This window comes from Pecten maximus, chromosome 19 (assembly GCF_902652985.1).
Source record: "Pecten maximus chromosome 19, xPecMax1.1, whole genome shotgun sequence".
NCBI lineage: Eukaryota > Metazoa > Mollusca > Bivalvia > Pectinida > Pectinidae > Pecten > Pecten maximus.
In genome coordinates, this window is record NC_047033.1 from 25,180,980 (window position 1) to 25,198,161 (window position 17,182).

The following is a 17,182-nucleotide window of genomic DNA, read 5'->3' on the forward strand; positions in this document are numbered from 1 at the left end:
ATTACTGGTCATTTGTCTGATGAAGGTGAAAGGGTAGTCTTTGAAACGTCATACTCAAATCCTACACTGGTTGTGATATACCAAAGTCTATTACTGGTCGTTTGTCTGATGAGGGTGACAGTGTAGTCACCGAAACGTCACGCGCAAATCATACACAGGTTGTGATATACCAAAGTCTATTACTGGTCGTTTGTCTGATGAGGGTGACAGTGTAGTCACCGAAACGTCACACTCAAATCATACACTGGTGAACTTGTGAAATACCAAAGTCTATTACTGGTCGTTTGTCTGATGAGGGTGACAGTGTAGTCTTTGAAACGTCATACTCAAATCCTACACTGGTTGTGATATACCAAAGTCTATTACTGGCCATTTGTCTGATGAGGGTGACAGTGTAGTCACCGAAACGTCACACTCAAATCATACACTGGCTATGTTTCCTGATAGACTTGTATTTTGTTGTGATACCCCTTCATTGAAACGTTATGGCGTTCATTCAACTACAGAATTAATAACAGATTTATACAAAACTTACAGGACAGAAACTATGTCATTTTCGCGTTGTTTATCACTATATTTAACTCAGTTGACAAAATATACCGAATAGCTATCCTGCTGATCCGCACTCGTGAAGAATATATGCTTAATACATGTGATACCAAACGCTATAATACCATGCATCTGTCGTGCATGTTATCTCAGATTTTAAATAGTGAATGGTTCAGTAATGCTGTCAATATGCAATTGAAGAAACGAACTATAATATAACCAGTGTTGAGCGAAACCAGTCTGTTTTTATTGGTAATCTGTATATATAAATCGATGAGGCGTGAATCACAGCAATGCTGGTGTAAGTCTTTCGGATTATCCTCGGGTTGGCTATTTTGAAGAGAGAAAAAAACCCGAGGAGTTCCGGATGGGTGTAAGTAACAATCGAGAACTCGTCAGCGGCCCCAGCCGCTGTCTAACGTATCGAACAATTTTAGCATTTGTGATTTGACGCGAGTTTGGAAGTCATCCACTGACAAAGTTAACCTGATTGGACGACGTTGTTTCTAAATACATTGTACATAAGGTTGTGACACTGGTGAATCTTATTGTCTTTAATATATCGTGCAGACTCCCATGGCTACCCAAAAAAGTCGAAAACGTAAGTATCACATTTTGATACAAATGATAACTCATTTCACGACCACAAATTTCTGATTTGTAAATCTGTGTTTCTGTATTGAATATATTTTTATCCTGTACGTCAACTACACGATTTTGTTCATGGATTTAATGCTACACTTAGTATTGCTCTATGTGCTGAATTTGTAGTAAACTTGTCTGTGTGTGTTAGTTTTTGTTGATTTTGTCCTTGTACATTGACGGTTTAATCAGTTTTATCCTTTTGCGTTAAAGCTTTGATAATTTTTGTCGTTTTAATTTTGTGTTTAAACTGTGGTAATTTGTGTCCTATGCTCTGACGTTGTGGAAAACTTCGTTACTTAAATCTGTCGTAAATTTGGACATGTTAATACTGAAGTTAATTCACTCCCTCTGCCATTAACATTTAGGTACATATTTGTTCCTTTTTTACTTTACTATCATATGATAAACACCTCTGATTAAAAGTTTTGTATGCAATCAAATATTTCATGTATAAGTTTCATCGACGCTCCTTGATTAAACATTTTCAAGAGGGAATCATTACAGAATTTTAGTGGGAATCTTAGTTAAGGACTTGAATTCTGTAATACTTTCCTTTGGATAATTTCAAGTTTCCTATTAATTATATCGCAAGAGAATGTTAGAACACATTTAAAACAATATAAATGAGATATGTTTGGTAAATTATCCCTTTGTAGAACGCATACTTCGTTTTATAATGTTCCTTGGTCATGCAGAACTGGTGATTTGGAGTACAGTTAAAGTTGTACTGTCGCTATCTATCAGAAAAAAAATACTTCTGTTAATGTTGAAGTTTTAAATATAGTTAATGCTATAAATGTACTTTTATTCAAAAGATTTAACCTTCAAAAGACTTAAGATTTATGTCAAGTATCAGAATGTTAAACTAGTTTCCGACAGATAATTAATTCACCGAAGACATGGTTGAAGCCATGTTTAGTTTAAACAATATTTTATTCAAATACACTTATGCACTATACCACAATACAATAACATCTATCAGCAGAAATGTAAATATATGTATATATCTATTTCTAGTAATACGCACCCAACGAACATCTGTTTGTTAGGATCCAGTACCTGTATTGTACCATACCGTCGTCATTACTTACTAGACCCTTAATGTACAAAGATAGATATATATAAACTTAGCAACACAAATGACAAAGGAAGACAACTTTTTGATTCGTGCCCTGACCGGGCCTCGAACTCACGATCTACGGCACCCAACCGCCTAGCCAGAAATACCCGCAGCTCATACCGCTGCGCCATATCGGCGTTAGATATTTATATAAGATAGATATATGTATGTATAAATATATTGATTCCTCTCCAAAGCCTTTACATCATTACCATGAATTTTCGAATTAACGATATGTCCCGAGAGCAGAGTCCGACGAATGGGGACAATGATCGTGTATTGACCTGTAGCTTTCACATTTTCTAAGGAATATTCATTTGGGACATCGCATTGTTTTTCCGCCATATTAATGATGTACACGAGTATTGAGTAAATATTTTAACCATGTTTGTCCGTAATCCTGTAAGCTTAATGGCCCGTTAAATGTGATACAAAATGTATTTTTCTATTTTGTATGTTGCTCTCCGAAGTCATACCAGTGACGATAGAAACATAGACAAAAACAGACAAACATGCAACATTGCGCAACCAGTCGTCAGTGACATGCGTTTATATTAGCGTTATAGTGGTTTGTTTTTATGTTAAGATCACCGAGACTCGGTCCCTTGGTTAAATGTTTAATGTTCCTATAAACACAGATGACGTAGGAATAATCTGATGTTTTGATTGCAATTACGAATACACATATAAATAAACATCAAAGAAAAGCATTTATTGAAATATATCCACGATCCATAATAAGTAATTAATATTTATATTGTGGGTGTTATCGCGCCTCCGAACGCCAACATGTCGTAGACAATGCCTCAGAGCATGTGTTACATACATCTGTAAGATAGCTGAATTTCGTCCGGATCGAGGAAAATAGACTTTTAATTTCTTTTTTATTTAAAATCTTAGATACTTTTTATGTTCTATGTGTGGTATTACAACTGTTTATATATAAGAATATATACATATACACGTGTGTAACATAGTAACACAAATGACGAAGGAAGACAACCTTTTTGACTCGCCTAGCCAGAAATACCCGCAGCTTATACCGCTGCGCCACATCGGCGTTCGTTTCAATGGCACAGTGATGGTCGGCCCGATAATCTAATTAAAATCTAGATGGCCATTCTCACTACGTTACATGAACATCTAACAACATCCCATAAGGGGTCACGTCAGGGTGACCTTTTGGATTAGCCAATTAAATGACTACTTCCAGAATCTTGGAAGTGAATTTTACGTGTCCGAATTAGCATGACTATCTAGAGCTGCATAGCTTGTATAATCTGTCAATTCCTTTCAAGTCATTTCGTCCCACAAAGCATTTAGCTATATACGTTGTGCCGAAATGGTTTGCTTCAGATGCAATTTGTGATGAAATGTTTTGTTTCGACGACATCGCCAAATAGATAATTCGCCCTGAAAGTGAAATATACACATATCGAAGGTCATCAGAACGTTGCAAAACAAAGGAAATCTATGATGGGGCCGAACATGGCCCTTATTGCACCTTATCCTTTGTCTCATATTTTATTTGATAAAGACTTCTTTGACACCCACTAGGGTGTGATAACCTTTGTGACCCCTAGAGTACAGGGGACAGACAAAAGCACCGTCCCAGTATATAATCGTTACTATACTGTCTATAACCCAACCCTTTCCAGGGACCCTTTCACAAGAAAACTTTGTGACACCTTTATAACGACACAACGCCCCTTATTTGAAAGCTCAGCAGGGTTATTCCCTTGGTGTAATGGTATTTTGTGCCCAAACATCGGCTCTTTTGACAATTATACTTTTCCTCAGTTCATTAGCTCCCAATAACGACCCCCACTAATGGACTTCATTAGGGCTTTTGTGTGAAACTCACATGAATTATTGTTCAAAGAAGTATCTTATGGAAATGAATTCTGTTGATGAAAAAGTCGATAACATCATATGATTGTGTAAACTTTCCAGTGGTGTCATTAAGTAATACGCTAAGTGGTTCATATATGTGTTAATACATTTATTGAATATATATATATCATACTTTTAGCTTTCGACAAATAAACCTTTATAACCGTATTTCGTTACCATTAATGCGTTGCACAAGTACCAGTTACGACTATTTTGGCCTTCAACCTTGTAAACAAACTTCGATAACGATGACCATAGCGTGCCTAAATGAAGTAATGGTACCATCACACATCTGTCTGTCCGGGGGATACGGAGTAATGGTACCATCACACATCTGTCTGTCTGGGGATACGGAGTAATGGTACCATCACACATCTGTCTGTCTGGGGGATACGGAGTAATGGTACCATCACACATCTGTCTGTCTGGGGGATACGGAGTAATGGTACCATCACACATCTGTCTGGGGGATACGGAGTAATGGTACCATCACACATCTGTCTGTCTGGGGGATACGGAGTAATGGTACCATCACACATCTGTCTGTCTGGGGGATACGGAGTAATGGTACCATCACACATCTGTCTGTCTGGGGGATACGGAGTAATGGTACCATCACACATCTGTCTGTCTGGGGGATACGGAGTAATGGTACCATCACACATCTGTCTGTCTGGGGGATACGGAGTAATGGTACCATCACACATCTGTCTGTCTGGGGGATACGGAGTAATGGTACCATCACACATCTGTCTGTCTGGGGGATACGGAGTAATGGTACCATCACACATCTGTCTGTCTGGGGGATACGGAGTAATGGTACCATCACACATCTGTCTGTCTGGGGGATACGGAGTAATGGTACCATCACACATCTGTCTGTCTGGGGGATACGGAGTAATGGTACCATCACACATCTGTCTGTCTGGGGGATACGGAGTAATGGTACCATCACACATCCTTCTGTCTGGGGGATACGGAGTAATGGTACCATCACACATCTGTCTGTCTGGGGGATACGGAGTAATGGTACCATCACACATCTGTCTGTCTGGGGGATACGGAGTAATGGTACCATCACACATCTGTCTGTCTGGGGGATACGGAGTAATGGTACCATCACACATCTGTCTGTCTGGGGGATACGGAGTAATGGTACCATCACACATCTGTCTGTCTGGGGGATACGGAGTAATGGTACCATCACACATCTGTCTGTCTGGGGGATACGGAGTAATGGTACCATCACACATCTGTCTGTCTGGGGGATACGGAGTAATGGTACCATCACACATCTGTCTGTCTGGGGGATACGGAGTAATGGTACCATCACACATCTGTCTGTCTGGGGGATACGGAGTAATGGTACCATCACACATCTGTCTGTCTGGGGGATACGGAGTAATGGTACCATCACACATCTGTCTGTCTGGGGGATACGGAGTAATGGTACCATCACACATCTGTCTGTCTGGGGGATACGGAGTAATGGTACCATCACACATCTGTCTGTCTGGGGGATACGGAGTAATGGTACCATCACACATCTGTCTGTCTGGGGGATACGGAGTAATGGTACCATCACACATCTGTCTGTCTGGGGGATACGGAGTAATGGTACCATCACACATCTGTCTGTCTGGGGGATACGGAGTAATGGTACCATCACACATCTGTCTGTCTGGGGGATACGGAGTAATGGTACCATCACACATCTGTCTGTCTGGGGGATACGGAGTAATGGTACCATCACACATCTGTCTGTCTGGGGATACGGAGTAATGGTACCATCACACATCTGTCTGTCTGGGGATACGGAGTAATGGTACCTCACACATTTTCTGGGGAACGGAGTAAAGTATGTACCATCCCACTCTGTGGGAGATACCGAGAGTAATGGAGCTAAAAGGTCTGGAAGAGCATACAAACTCTGTCTGTCTGGGGGATCGGAGTAATGGTACCATCACATCTGTCTGTCTGGGGATACGGAGTAATGGTACCATCACACATCTGTCTGTCTGGGGATACGGAGTAATGGTACCATCACACATCTGTCTGTCTGGGGATACGGAGTAATGGTACCATCACACATCTGTCTGTCTGGGGGATACGGAGTAATGGTACCATCACACATATGTCTGTCTGGGGATACGGAGTAAGTAATGGTACCATCACACATCTGTCTGTCTGGGGTACTTGACTTTGCCCCGGGGGGGGGGGGTTTAAAACCCCAAAAAAATTTTTTTTTGGGGGGGGGAAAAAAAAAACCCCCTTTTTTTTTCCCCCGGGGGGGGGGCCCAAAACCCTCCTTTTTGGGGGGGGGGAAAAAATTCCCCCCCCGGGGGGGAAAAAAGGGGGGCAAAATTTTTTGGGTTTGGGGATTTAAAATTTCCCCCGGGGGGTTTTTTTTAAAAAAAAATTTTTTTTTGGTTGGGGCCCCAAAATTTCCCCCGGGGGGAAGGGGGTCCCCAAAAAATTTTTTTTCCCCCCTTTTAAAAGGGGGTTTTTGGGGGTTTGGGGGGGAAATTTTTCCTTTTTTTCCGGGGGAAAAAAAACCCCCGGGGGGGGGGGAAAAAAAAAACCCCCGGGGGGGGGGATAAAAAAAATTTTTTTTCTGGGGTTTGGGGGGGCCCCAAAAAACCCCCTTTTCCCCGGGGGTTTTGGGGGGGGCCCCAAAACCCCCCCGGGGGGGCCCCAAAAGGGGGTTTTTTTTGGTTTTAAAAAAGGGGGCGGGGCCCCAAAAACCCCCCCGGGGGGGGGGCCCCAAAAAATTTAAAATTTTTTGGGGGGCCCCGGGGGGGGAAAAAAAAGGGGGGGGGGGCCCAAAAATTTCCTTTTTTTTTGGGGGGGGGTTAATTTTTTTAAAAAAAAAGGGGGGGGGAAAAAACCCCTCCCCGGGGTTTTTTTTGGGGAAAAAAAGGGGGGGGGGGGGGGGTAAAACCTTCCCTTTGGGGCCGGGAAAAGGGGGGAAAAAATTTTTTGGGGGGAAAGGGGGTTTTTTAAAACCCCCCTTTTTGGGGGCCCGGGGGAAGGAAAAAACCCCCCGGGGGGGGTTGGGGCCCAAATTGGTTTTAAAAGGGGGGGGGAAAAAATTTTTTTTTTTGGGGGAAAAAAAAACCTCCCCGGGGGGGGGTAAAAAAAAAAATTTTGGGGGGGGGGAAGGGGGGAAATTTTCCCCCGGGGGTTTCCCAAAATTTTTTGGGGGGGGGGGGGAAAAAATTTTTTTTTGGGGGGGTTTTTTAAAAAATTTGGGGGCCCCCCCCAAAAATGGGGGCCCCCCCCCGGGGGGGTTTTTTTTAAAAATTTTTTAAAAATTTTGGGGGGGCCCAAAAAAACCCTTTTTTTTAAAAAAAAAAAATTTTGGGGGGGGGGAATTTCCCCCCCTTTTTTTTGGGGGGGGGAAAAGGGGGGCCCCCCCCCCCCCGGGGGGGGGGCCCCCCCGGGGGGGGAAAAAAAAAAAATTTTTTTTTTGGGGGGGGGGCCAAAATTTTTTCTGGGGTTGGGGGGGAAGGGAAAAAACCCCCTTTCCCGGGGGGGGGGGTTTTTTTTTTTTTGGGGGGGGGTTCCCCAAAAAAAGGGGGGGGGGGGGGGAAAAAACCCCCTTTTTTTTTGGGGGGGGGGTAAACCAAACCTTTTGGGGGGGGGGTAAAAAACCTTTCCCCTTTTTTTTGGGGGGGGGGGGGGAAATTTTTTTGGGGGGGGGTTTTAAAATTTTTTTTTGGGGGGAAAAAAAGGGAAAATTTTCCCCCCCGGGGGCCGGGGAAGGCCCCAAAAAAAGGGGGGGGGAAGGGCCCCCAAAACCCCGGGGGGGGGGGGAAAAAACCCCCTTTTTGGGGGGGGGGGCCCCCCCTTTTTTTTGGGGGTTCGGATTAAACCCCAAAAAAATTTCCCGGCTGGGGGATACGGATTTAAATTTCCCAAAATTTTTTTGGGGGGGGGGGAAAGGGCCCCCCTTTTGGCTGGGGGGGGAAAAAAATTTTTAAAAACCCCCTTTTTGTCCGGGGGGAAAGGGGAAAGGCCCCCCCCTTTTTTTTTGGGGTACGGAGGAAAGGGACCAAACAATTTTGGGGGGGAATTAAAAAATTTTTTTTGGGGGGGGGGGAAAAAAAAATTCCCCAAAAGGGGGGGGGGAAATAAGGCCCTAAAACAAGGGGCCGGGGGGGGGGTTTTCCCCCTTTGGGGGGGAAAAGGGAAAAGGTACCCCCCCCGGGGGGAAAAGGGGGAAAAAAAAAAAACCCCCGGGGGGGGAAATTTTCCCCCCCTTTTTTTGGGGGGGGGGTTGGGGTTTCCCCCCCGGGCCTTGGGGGGGGGGGGAAAAAAATTTAAAAAACCCCGGGGGGGGGGGCCCAATTTCCCCCCCACCTTTCTGGGGGGGGGAAAAGGTACCTCCCAAAAAATTTTTTGGGGGGGGAAAAATTTCCCCACAAATTTTTTGGGGGGGGGGGGAAACCCCCAAAATTTTTTTGGGGGGGGGAAAAGGGAAAAAACCCCCCTTTGGGGCCCAATTGGGGGGGGAAAAAATTTTTCCCCGGGGTTGGGGAAAAAGGGGGGTTTTAAAAAGGTTGGGGGTTTTTTTGGGACCCAAAAATTTTTAAAAAATTTGGGGGGGGATTAATTTTTAAAAAGGGGGGGGTAAAAAAACCTTTTTCCCCGGGGGGGGGAAAAAAAAAAATTTTTTTTTTGGGGGGGTTTTAAAAAAAAGGGGGGGGGGGGGGGAAGGAAAAACCCCCCCGGGGGGGGAAGGAAAAAAATTTCCCCGGGGCCGGGGGGGGGGGGGGGAAAGGGAATTTTCCAAACCCCCGGGGGGGGGGGGGGAAAAAAAATTTTTTTCCCCCGGGGAAGGGAAATTTCCCCCGGGGGGGGGAAGGGGGTTTTTTTTTGGGGGGGAAAAGGGGAAATTCCCCCCCTTTTTGGGGGGGAAAAAGGAGTAAGGCCTTCCCCACATTTTTTTCCCCCCCCCCCCGGGGGGGCCCAAAAAACCCCCCGGGGGGGGGGGGGAAAAAAAAAGGGGGGGGGGAAAGGAAAAAACCTTTCCCCGGGGGGGGAAAGGGAAAACCCCCCCCTTTTGGGGTTTGGGGGAACGGGGCCCCCCCCTTTTTTGGGGGGGGTAAGGGGTTTTCCAAAATTTTTTGGGGGGGGAAGGGGCCCCCTTTTTGGGGGGGGTAAAAAAAAATTTTTTTTGGGGGGGGGGAAAAAAAATTTTCCCCCAACCCCCTTTTGGGGGGGGGGGCCCAAATTTTTTTTTGGGTTAAAAAAAACCCCCCCCCCGGGGGGGGGGGGAAAAAAAACCCCCCAAATTTTTTTTTGGGGGGGGGGGGGGGGGGGGCCCCCCCCGGGGGGGGGGGGGGGGAAAAAAAAAAATTTTTTGGGGGGGGGGGGTTTTGGTACCAACCCCCCCGGGTTTTCTGGGGGATACGGGGGGCCCCCCCTTTTTTGGGGGGGGGGGGAAAAACCCCCCCTTTTTTGGGGGGGAAAAAATTTCCCCCTTTTTGGTTGGGGGGGAGGAAGGATTTTCCCCCCCCCCCTTTTTTTGGGGGAAAGGGGGAAAAAAAAAAACGGGGATTTTGTTTCCCAAAAAATTTTTTTGGGGGGGGAAGAAAGGGGGAAAAAACCTTTTTAAAAAAAAAAAAAAATTTCCCCAAAAACCCCCCCCTTTAAAAATTTTTTAAAAAATTTTTTTCCCAATTTAAAAACTTTTTTTTCCCCGGAAAAGGGGGGTTTTTTTAAAAAAAAACCAAAAAAATTTTTGTTTTTTTGGGGGGGGTTTTTTTTTTGGAAAATTTTTTTTGTTTTTTTAAAAAAATTTTTTTTTTTAAAAAATTTTAAAAAAAAAAACCAAAAAAAACCAAAAACCTTTTTTTTTTAAAAAAAATTTTTTAAAAAAATTTTCCCCTTTTTTTACCCCTTTTTTTAAAAAAAAAAAACCCCCCAAAAAAAAAAACCCTTTTTTTTTTTTTTTTTTTGGGGGTTTTTTTTTTTTTTTTTTCCCCCCGGTTTTTTTTTCCCCCCCCCCCGGGGGTTTTTGGGAAAACCAAATTTTAAGGGGTCTTTTTAAAAAAATTTTTAAATTTTTAAAAATTTTTTTGGGGGAAAAATTTTTTTTGGGGGGGGGAAATTTGGGGGGGCCGGCCCCTTTGGGCCTTTAAAATTTTTCCCTTTTTTTCCCCCCGGCCTTTTTTCCCCTTTAAAAACCCCAAAAAACCAAAAACCCCCCTTTTTTTTCCCCCCCCCGGGGGCCCTTTTCCCCCTGGGGAGGGTATGGTACCATACACATCTGTCTGTCTGGGGGGATTACGAGGTAATGGTACCATCACACATCTGTCTGTCTGGGGGATACGGTAGTAATGGTACCATCACACATCTGTCGTCGGGGGATACGATAATGGTACCATCACACATCTGTCTGTCTGGGGGATACGGAGTAATGGTACCATCACACATCTGTCTGTCTGGGGGATACGGAGTAATGGTACCATCACACATCTGTCTGTCTGGGGGATACGGAGTAATGGTACCATCACACATCTGTCTGTCTGTCTGGGGGATACGGAGTAATGGTACCATCACACATCTGTCTGTCTGGGGGATACGGAGTAATGGTACCATCACACATATGTCAGGGAGGTCATGGATCATCTGTTTACTTACAGAATATATTGATGTTTGTTTCAGATATTTATTATAAAACCAATAATTACAAGCATACAAGCAACAAATAACAAACCCTTAACACAACATATATCAAATGCTTATTCTCTTAGAATTTCCATTCTACCTAATAATATCAATTCCAGTTGATCATCGTGCTATACCAAGTATGGTCTTTTTTTAACTGTCACAAAAAAGAAACAACAGAGAGAAAATCTAATTTGAATTGTTGCGAGTTTGATGAGTTCATTGAGATATTTTCTGAGTGAATATACATATTTTGATGTGTTTTATGAGTTCAGTAAGATAAATTCATTAATCAGATAAACTTTCCAGCATTTTTATAGGGTTGACTCAACTAAGGGAAAGAATTCCATTAGTTTAATGAGTTCGGTGGCAAAAGTACGTTATCAAAATAAATGTTGTTGCAAGTTTTATGACTTTGGTAAGATACTTAATTTATATACCCTGCAGGTAGGGCGTAAGAATTGTACCTGCTGCCCCCATTGCATGATCGTAGGAGGCGACTAAATTTGGGATCTTATCCTTTCTCTTCTTTCTGAACATTTTTTCTTCTTCTTCCTAATGTCTCCCTTGACAATGCCTCACTTTTGGCCTTTAGTTGAGCGTTCGCCCCTGTGAGGAAGGCTTTGGGTTCTGTTCCCTAGCCGAGACATACCAGAGTCTTTAAAAATGGTAGTTGCTGATCCTGCTTAGCGCTCAGCATATTTGGAGTGGGACGACTGGTTCGCCCGTTGTCGGTGTGGTGGGACCGGGTGGGGTGTCCTGCTGGGTGTCTTCGGCAATTTGCTTCAGTGAGATAGCACTGTAAATCGGCAAAAGTTCCGGCCTATCACAAGGAGACTTAACACGAACATACCACAGCCTCACAAAACACACATACGCACTCACCACACGCATGCATGTCGCACGCACGGGAGGCCGTCCTTAAATGACCTTGGCTGTTAATAGGACGTTAAACAAAATAAACCAAACCAAACCAAATACTTACTTTATTACGATAAATGCTGATAAACGTTCTATGACATTGGTAAAATATATGCTTTATTCAGATCAATGCTGCCATATGTTTTATGGTTTCGATAAGATATACATTGTATACATGTACGTGTACTTCAATAAGATCAATGCTGCAATAAGTTTTATAATATTGGTAAAATATTTAGCTTGTCAAGACCAATACTGCCGTAAGTTTTATGATTTCGATAACCTGCTGAATTCAATTAAGTTGGTCTCTTAACTACCCCTCAAAATTTCCATTTGAGAAATGTGGATCCTAACCAAGAGACAATCGTCGGTCACGACAACTGTTTTGGACACAAGACATGATTTTATACCAGTGTAACAATATGATTATGCTATTTTAGATATTTTGATATTTACAGATGTGGTGGTCTTCACAAGTGGTGGGACAGATCGGTGTATTCTTTGCCTACTGGCATTGGTATTGATGTGTCACGACACAGACCAATATACCTTGGGAACAATGACCTCATGGACAATAGGACAAACCATTATCGGGAATAGCATCCGGACAATTCAGGTCCGAACCAAGGTCAGTTTATTGTACTAAGGAAACAATGCTGTTGTCGTAATAATGTTTACATATGTGCTATTGTTGTTGGAACACAAAAGACAATAAAAACACAGGTGATGACTTCAAGCAAAATTTTGATACAAACACATAAATTATGTGTAAAATATGTAGTTTTTTTTACCTTAGGATTAAATATGTCTCCTATTAATAGCATACTAGACATAGGCTGAATGTTGTTGTTTTTTTCGTTTGTTAATTAAATATAATGTTCGTGTAAAAAGTTTTCGATTAATTAATTCATTACAGTTTACACAGAATATATTTTTTTCCACAATAATACACTAATACACTATCACAAAGAAAATATTCTGACACTTTTTTTCGGTGAAAGTATTAATTCATCAAGAGTTTTTTAAGAACTAAAAAATCATTTTCACATTTAAGATAAAGATATACATGTTGTACATGTATATCCTGTCCGACATGTCGAAATGCACACTCAGTTTAAATATATTACGAAAAACGAGAAACGAGACTACGGCAACTAAGATAGAAAAAAACTCTTCCCAAAGTTAGAGATTTATCAAAAAGCAAAAATTAACAAAAGATGGAATTAGTTAATTAGCTAAAGGTCTCAAATTTTGTCAAACTCCATCTAAATGCAAGAATGAAGAACTTATGGCAGATATTCTAAAATTCGGTAGAAGACTTAGGCTCTGTGGTAAATGTAATGAAGTAGGAGAAAGCTGTATGGTTGAAACAGATGCATTAATTTATAACAAATCAGAATATAAAACCCCTAAATGTTTAGATAAATAATAAAAAGATGTTATTGATAGTTTGAAAAGATTTACTTTGGAAATAGCGATCCACAGAAAAATAAAAGTAATTTATCTTACAAACAGAAATGTGCCATTGATTCTTTGAAAAATGACCCTTCTATCATAATCAAAGAAGCAAATAAAAGTAATGCAGTAGTTGTGATGGATAAAGATTTATATTGTGAACATATACATAGTATGCTGAATGATACTGATTTTTACACAGCAACAAGTGATGATTTTGATACTGAAACTCATAAAATTATTAACAATCTTATACAAACATATGACGCATGCTTACATGATAAAGAAAATGATTACATGTTAACTTTGGACATTAAACTGTTTTGTTGTTTTGTTTGTTTGTTGCTTTTTTTCTTCTTTTTTTTTCTTTTTTTCTTTGTTTTGGATTTTGTTGGTTTTTTTTTTTCTTTTTCTTTTCTTTTTTTTTCTTTTTTGCTTTTTTTTTTGTGTTTTGTTTTTTGTTTTTTGTTTTTGTTGTTTTTTTCTTCTATGGTCTACCTATAATTCATAAAAAGTTCCATCATAGAGGATCAGAATAATATATACGTAGAAATTGAAATCTTACGGATTTAAAATTTAGACCTGTAGTTGGTGGATCTAATAGCGCCACTCAACGCTTAAGTCATTTTAGACCTTATATTGAAACCATTTTGATTTTCTTGGTGGTTTACCTCGACAGACTCAGTGTAAGTATAAACGTGTTACTTTTAATGTAGTAAGTCTCTACACTAACATTCCACATGATCTAGGTATAGAAGCTGTTAAATATTGGTTGAACAAAAAAAAAAAAGAAAAAAATATTTATTCCCGCTTAAGTAATGATTTTATACTTTAGAAATTGTTTTGAAACGCAATGCTTTTTATTTTGATCAAAGTTTTTTTCCCAACAGATCAAAGGTACTGCAATGAGAACTAAAGTAGTTCCCACAAATGCGACTTTAGTCTTAGGATATTTAGAAGAAACCTTTTATCTGAAAATTGAATCTAAGTTTGGGAATACTTTAACTGAATTTGTCAAAACTAACTTTTTAAGGTTCCTTGATGATTGTTTTATCATATGGCCTCCTGAGAAGGATGTACATGAATTTCGTCATATGATGAATACTCTTCATCCATCAATTTGTTATACAATGAAGTGTAGTGATATTTCTATACCATTTTTAGATGTTTTAATTCAGATAGATAATGCAGGAAATATTACAACTGGCTTTTATTGTAAAACCACTGACCTTGACCTCAAGTTCAAAGGTCAAATAAGTGAAAATTTTACCCAGGCCATAACTTCTTCTGCACCGTTGAAGATATCTTGACATATAGTCACATTTGACCTTAATCTCGGTATCAAAGGTCAAAGTGCATATTTTTCAATCATTGTTTTTATCCGGCAATGATATCTAAACTCTTAAAATATTCAAATGACTGTTGCTGTATACCCTTATCACCCTACTGATAAAGTGCAGTTTGACCTTGAACCACAGATCAAAGGTCAATTTAGAGCAAAAAAATCAAAGCATAGTAAGTGAAAAGGGAAGACGTGTCGTTTTTTCACTTTTTTTTTCACACACACAAAAAAAGAAAATAATCTATAGTTGTTTTCGCTTACACTACGACGTCATACACATCAAGGGAGAACGTCTAAAGTTGAAGGGGTACGAAAGCAGCCCAGCCTTAATGCGTTTATCCTTTGATGACCGTGAATTTCCACACGGAATCAATGAAAGCAAATCCTTGCGACCTTTTGATACTTTATATCATTGTTCCAACTTATCGGATTAATGGTTCTTGGTTATTGGAAGGCAGATTAATCCTGGCATCAAATATTGAGTTTATAAAACTGAGAATCACGATATCCGATGGATAGCAGTCAGACATTGTGGAATGTCTTTACCATTTATGCTGAACACTTCGTAATAGTCGTTCCTCTGTTGGCTGACTGACATACCCCCACAAACTGTGTCCCTCTGTTAGCTGACTGACATACCCAACAAACTGTGTCCCTCTGTTGACTGACTGACATACCCAACAAACTGTGTCCCTCTGTTGACTGACTGACAAACCCAACAAACTGTGTCCCTCTGTTGACTGACTGACATACCCAACAAACTGTGTCCCTCTGTTGACTGACTGACATACCCAACAAACTATGTCCCTCTGTTAGCTGACTGACAAACCCCACAAACTGTGTCCCTCTGTTGACTGACTGACATACCCAACAAACTGTGTCCCTCTGTTGACTGACTGACGTACCAACAAACCGTGTCCCTCTGTTGACTGACTGACATACCAACTAACTGTGTCCCTCTGTTGACTGACTGACATACCCACCAAACTGTGTCCCTCTGTTGACTGACTGACATACCCAACAAACTGTGTCCCTCTGTTGGCTGACTGACATACCCAACAAACTGTGTCCCTCTGTTGGCTGACTGACGTACCAACAAACCGTGTCCCTCTGTTGACTGACTGACATACCAACAAACTGTGTCCCTCTGTTGACTGACTGACATACCCAACAAACTGTGTCCCTCTGTTGACTGACTGACATACCCCACAAACTGTGTCCCTCTGTTGGCTGACTGACATACCAACAAACTGTGTCCCTCTGTTGACTGACTGACATACCAACAAACTGTGTCCCTCTGTTGACTGACTGACATACCCAACTTACTGTGTCCCTCTGTTGACTGACTGACATACCCAACTTACTGTGTCCCTCTGTTGACTGACATACCCCACAAACTGTGTCCCACTGTTGACTGACTGACATACCCAACAAACTGTGTCCCTCTGTTGACTGACTGACATACCCAACAAACTGTACCCCTCTGTTGGCTGACTGACGTATCCCACAAACTGTGTCCCTCTGTTGACTGACTGACATACCCCACAAACTGTGTCCCTCTGTTGGCTGACTGACATACCAACAAACTGTGTCCCTCTGTTGACTGACTTACATACCCCACAAACTGTGTCCCTCTGATGACAGACTGACATACACAACAAACTGTGTCCCTCTGTTGACTGACTGACATACCCAACAAACTGTGTCCCTCTGTTGACTGACTGACATACCCAACAAACTGTGTCCCTCTGTTGACTGACTGACATACTAACAAACTGTGTCCCTCTGTTGACTGACTGACATACCCCACAAACTGTGTCCCTCTGTTGACTGACTGACATACCCAACAAACTGTGTCCCTCTGTTGACTGACTGACATACTAACAAACTGTGTCCCTCTGTTGACTGACTGACATACCCCACAAACTGTGTCCCTCTGTTGACTGACTGACAGACCCAACACACTGTGTCCCTCTGTTGACTGACTGACATACCCCACAAACTGTGTCCCTCTGATGACAGACTGACATACCACAACAAACTGTGTCCCTCTGTTGACTGACTGACATACCACAACAAACTGTGTCCCTCTGTTGGCTGACTGATGTACCCACAAACTGTGTCCCTCTGTTGACTGACTGACATACCAACAAACTGTGTCCCTCTGTTGGCTGACTGAAATACCCAACAAACTGTGTCCCTCTGTTGACTGACTGACAGACCCAATAAACTGTGTCCCTCTGTTGACTGACTGACATACCCCACAAACTGTGTCCCTCTGTTGACTGACTGGTATACCCCACAAACTGTGTCCCTCTGTTGACTGACTGACATACCCAACAAACTGTGTCCCTCTGTTGACTGACTGGTATACCCCACAAACTGTGTCCCTCTGTTGGCTGACTGACATACCCCACAAACTGTGTCCCTCTGTTGACTGACTGACATACCCCACAAACTGTGTCTCTCTGTTGACTGACTGACATACCCAACAAACTGTGTCCCTCTGTTGACTGACTGACATACACAACAAACTGTGTCCCTCTGTTGGCTGACTGACATACCCAATAAACTGTGTCCCT

At 41.9% G+C, this 17,182-nt stretch overlaps 1 protein-coding gene across 1 annotated transcript in view; it reads left to right on the top strand.

The window, feature by feature from the left end:
- The first annotated feature begins 963 nt into the window (after positions 1–963).
- The window catches only part of LOC117317725, a 32,780-nt gene continuing 16,561 nt past the window's right edge, over positions 964–17,182 (top strand). Inside the window, exons 1-2 of the mRNA XM_033872626.1 lie at positions 964–1,150; positions 12,262–12,431. Coding sequence (XP_033728517.1) covers positions 1,126–1,150; positions 12,262–12,431 — 195 coding nt within the window. The 5' untranslated portion in view covers positions 964–1,125. The remainder of the gene's footprint in view (positions 1,151–12,261; positions 12,432–17,182) is intronic.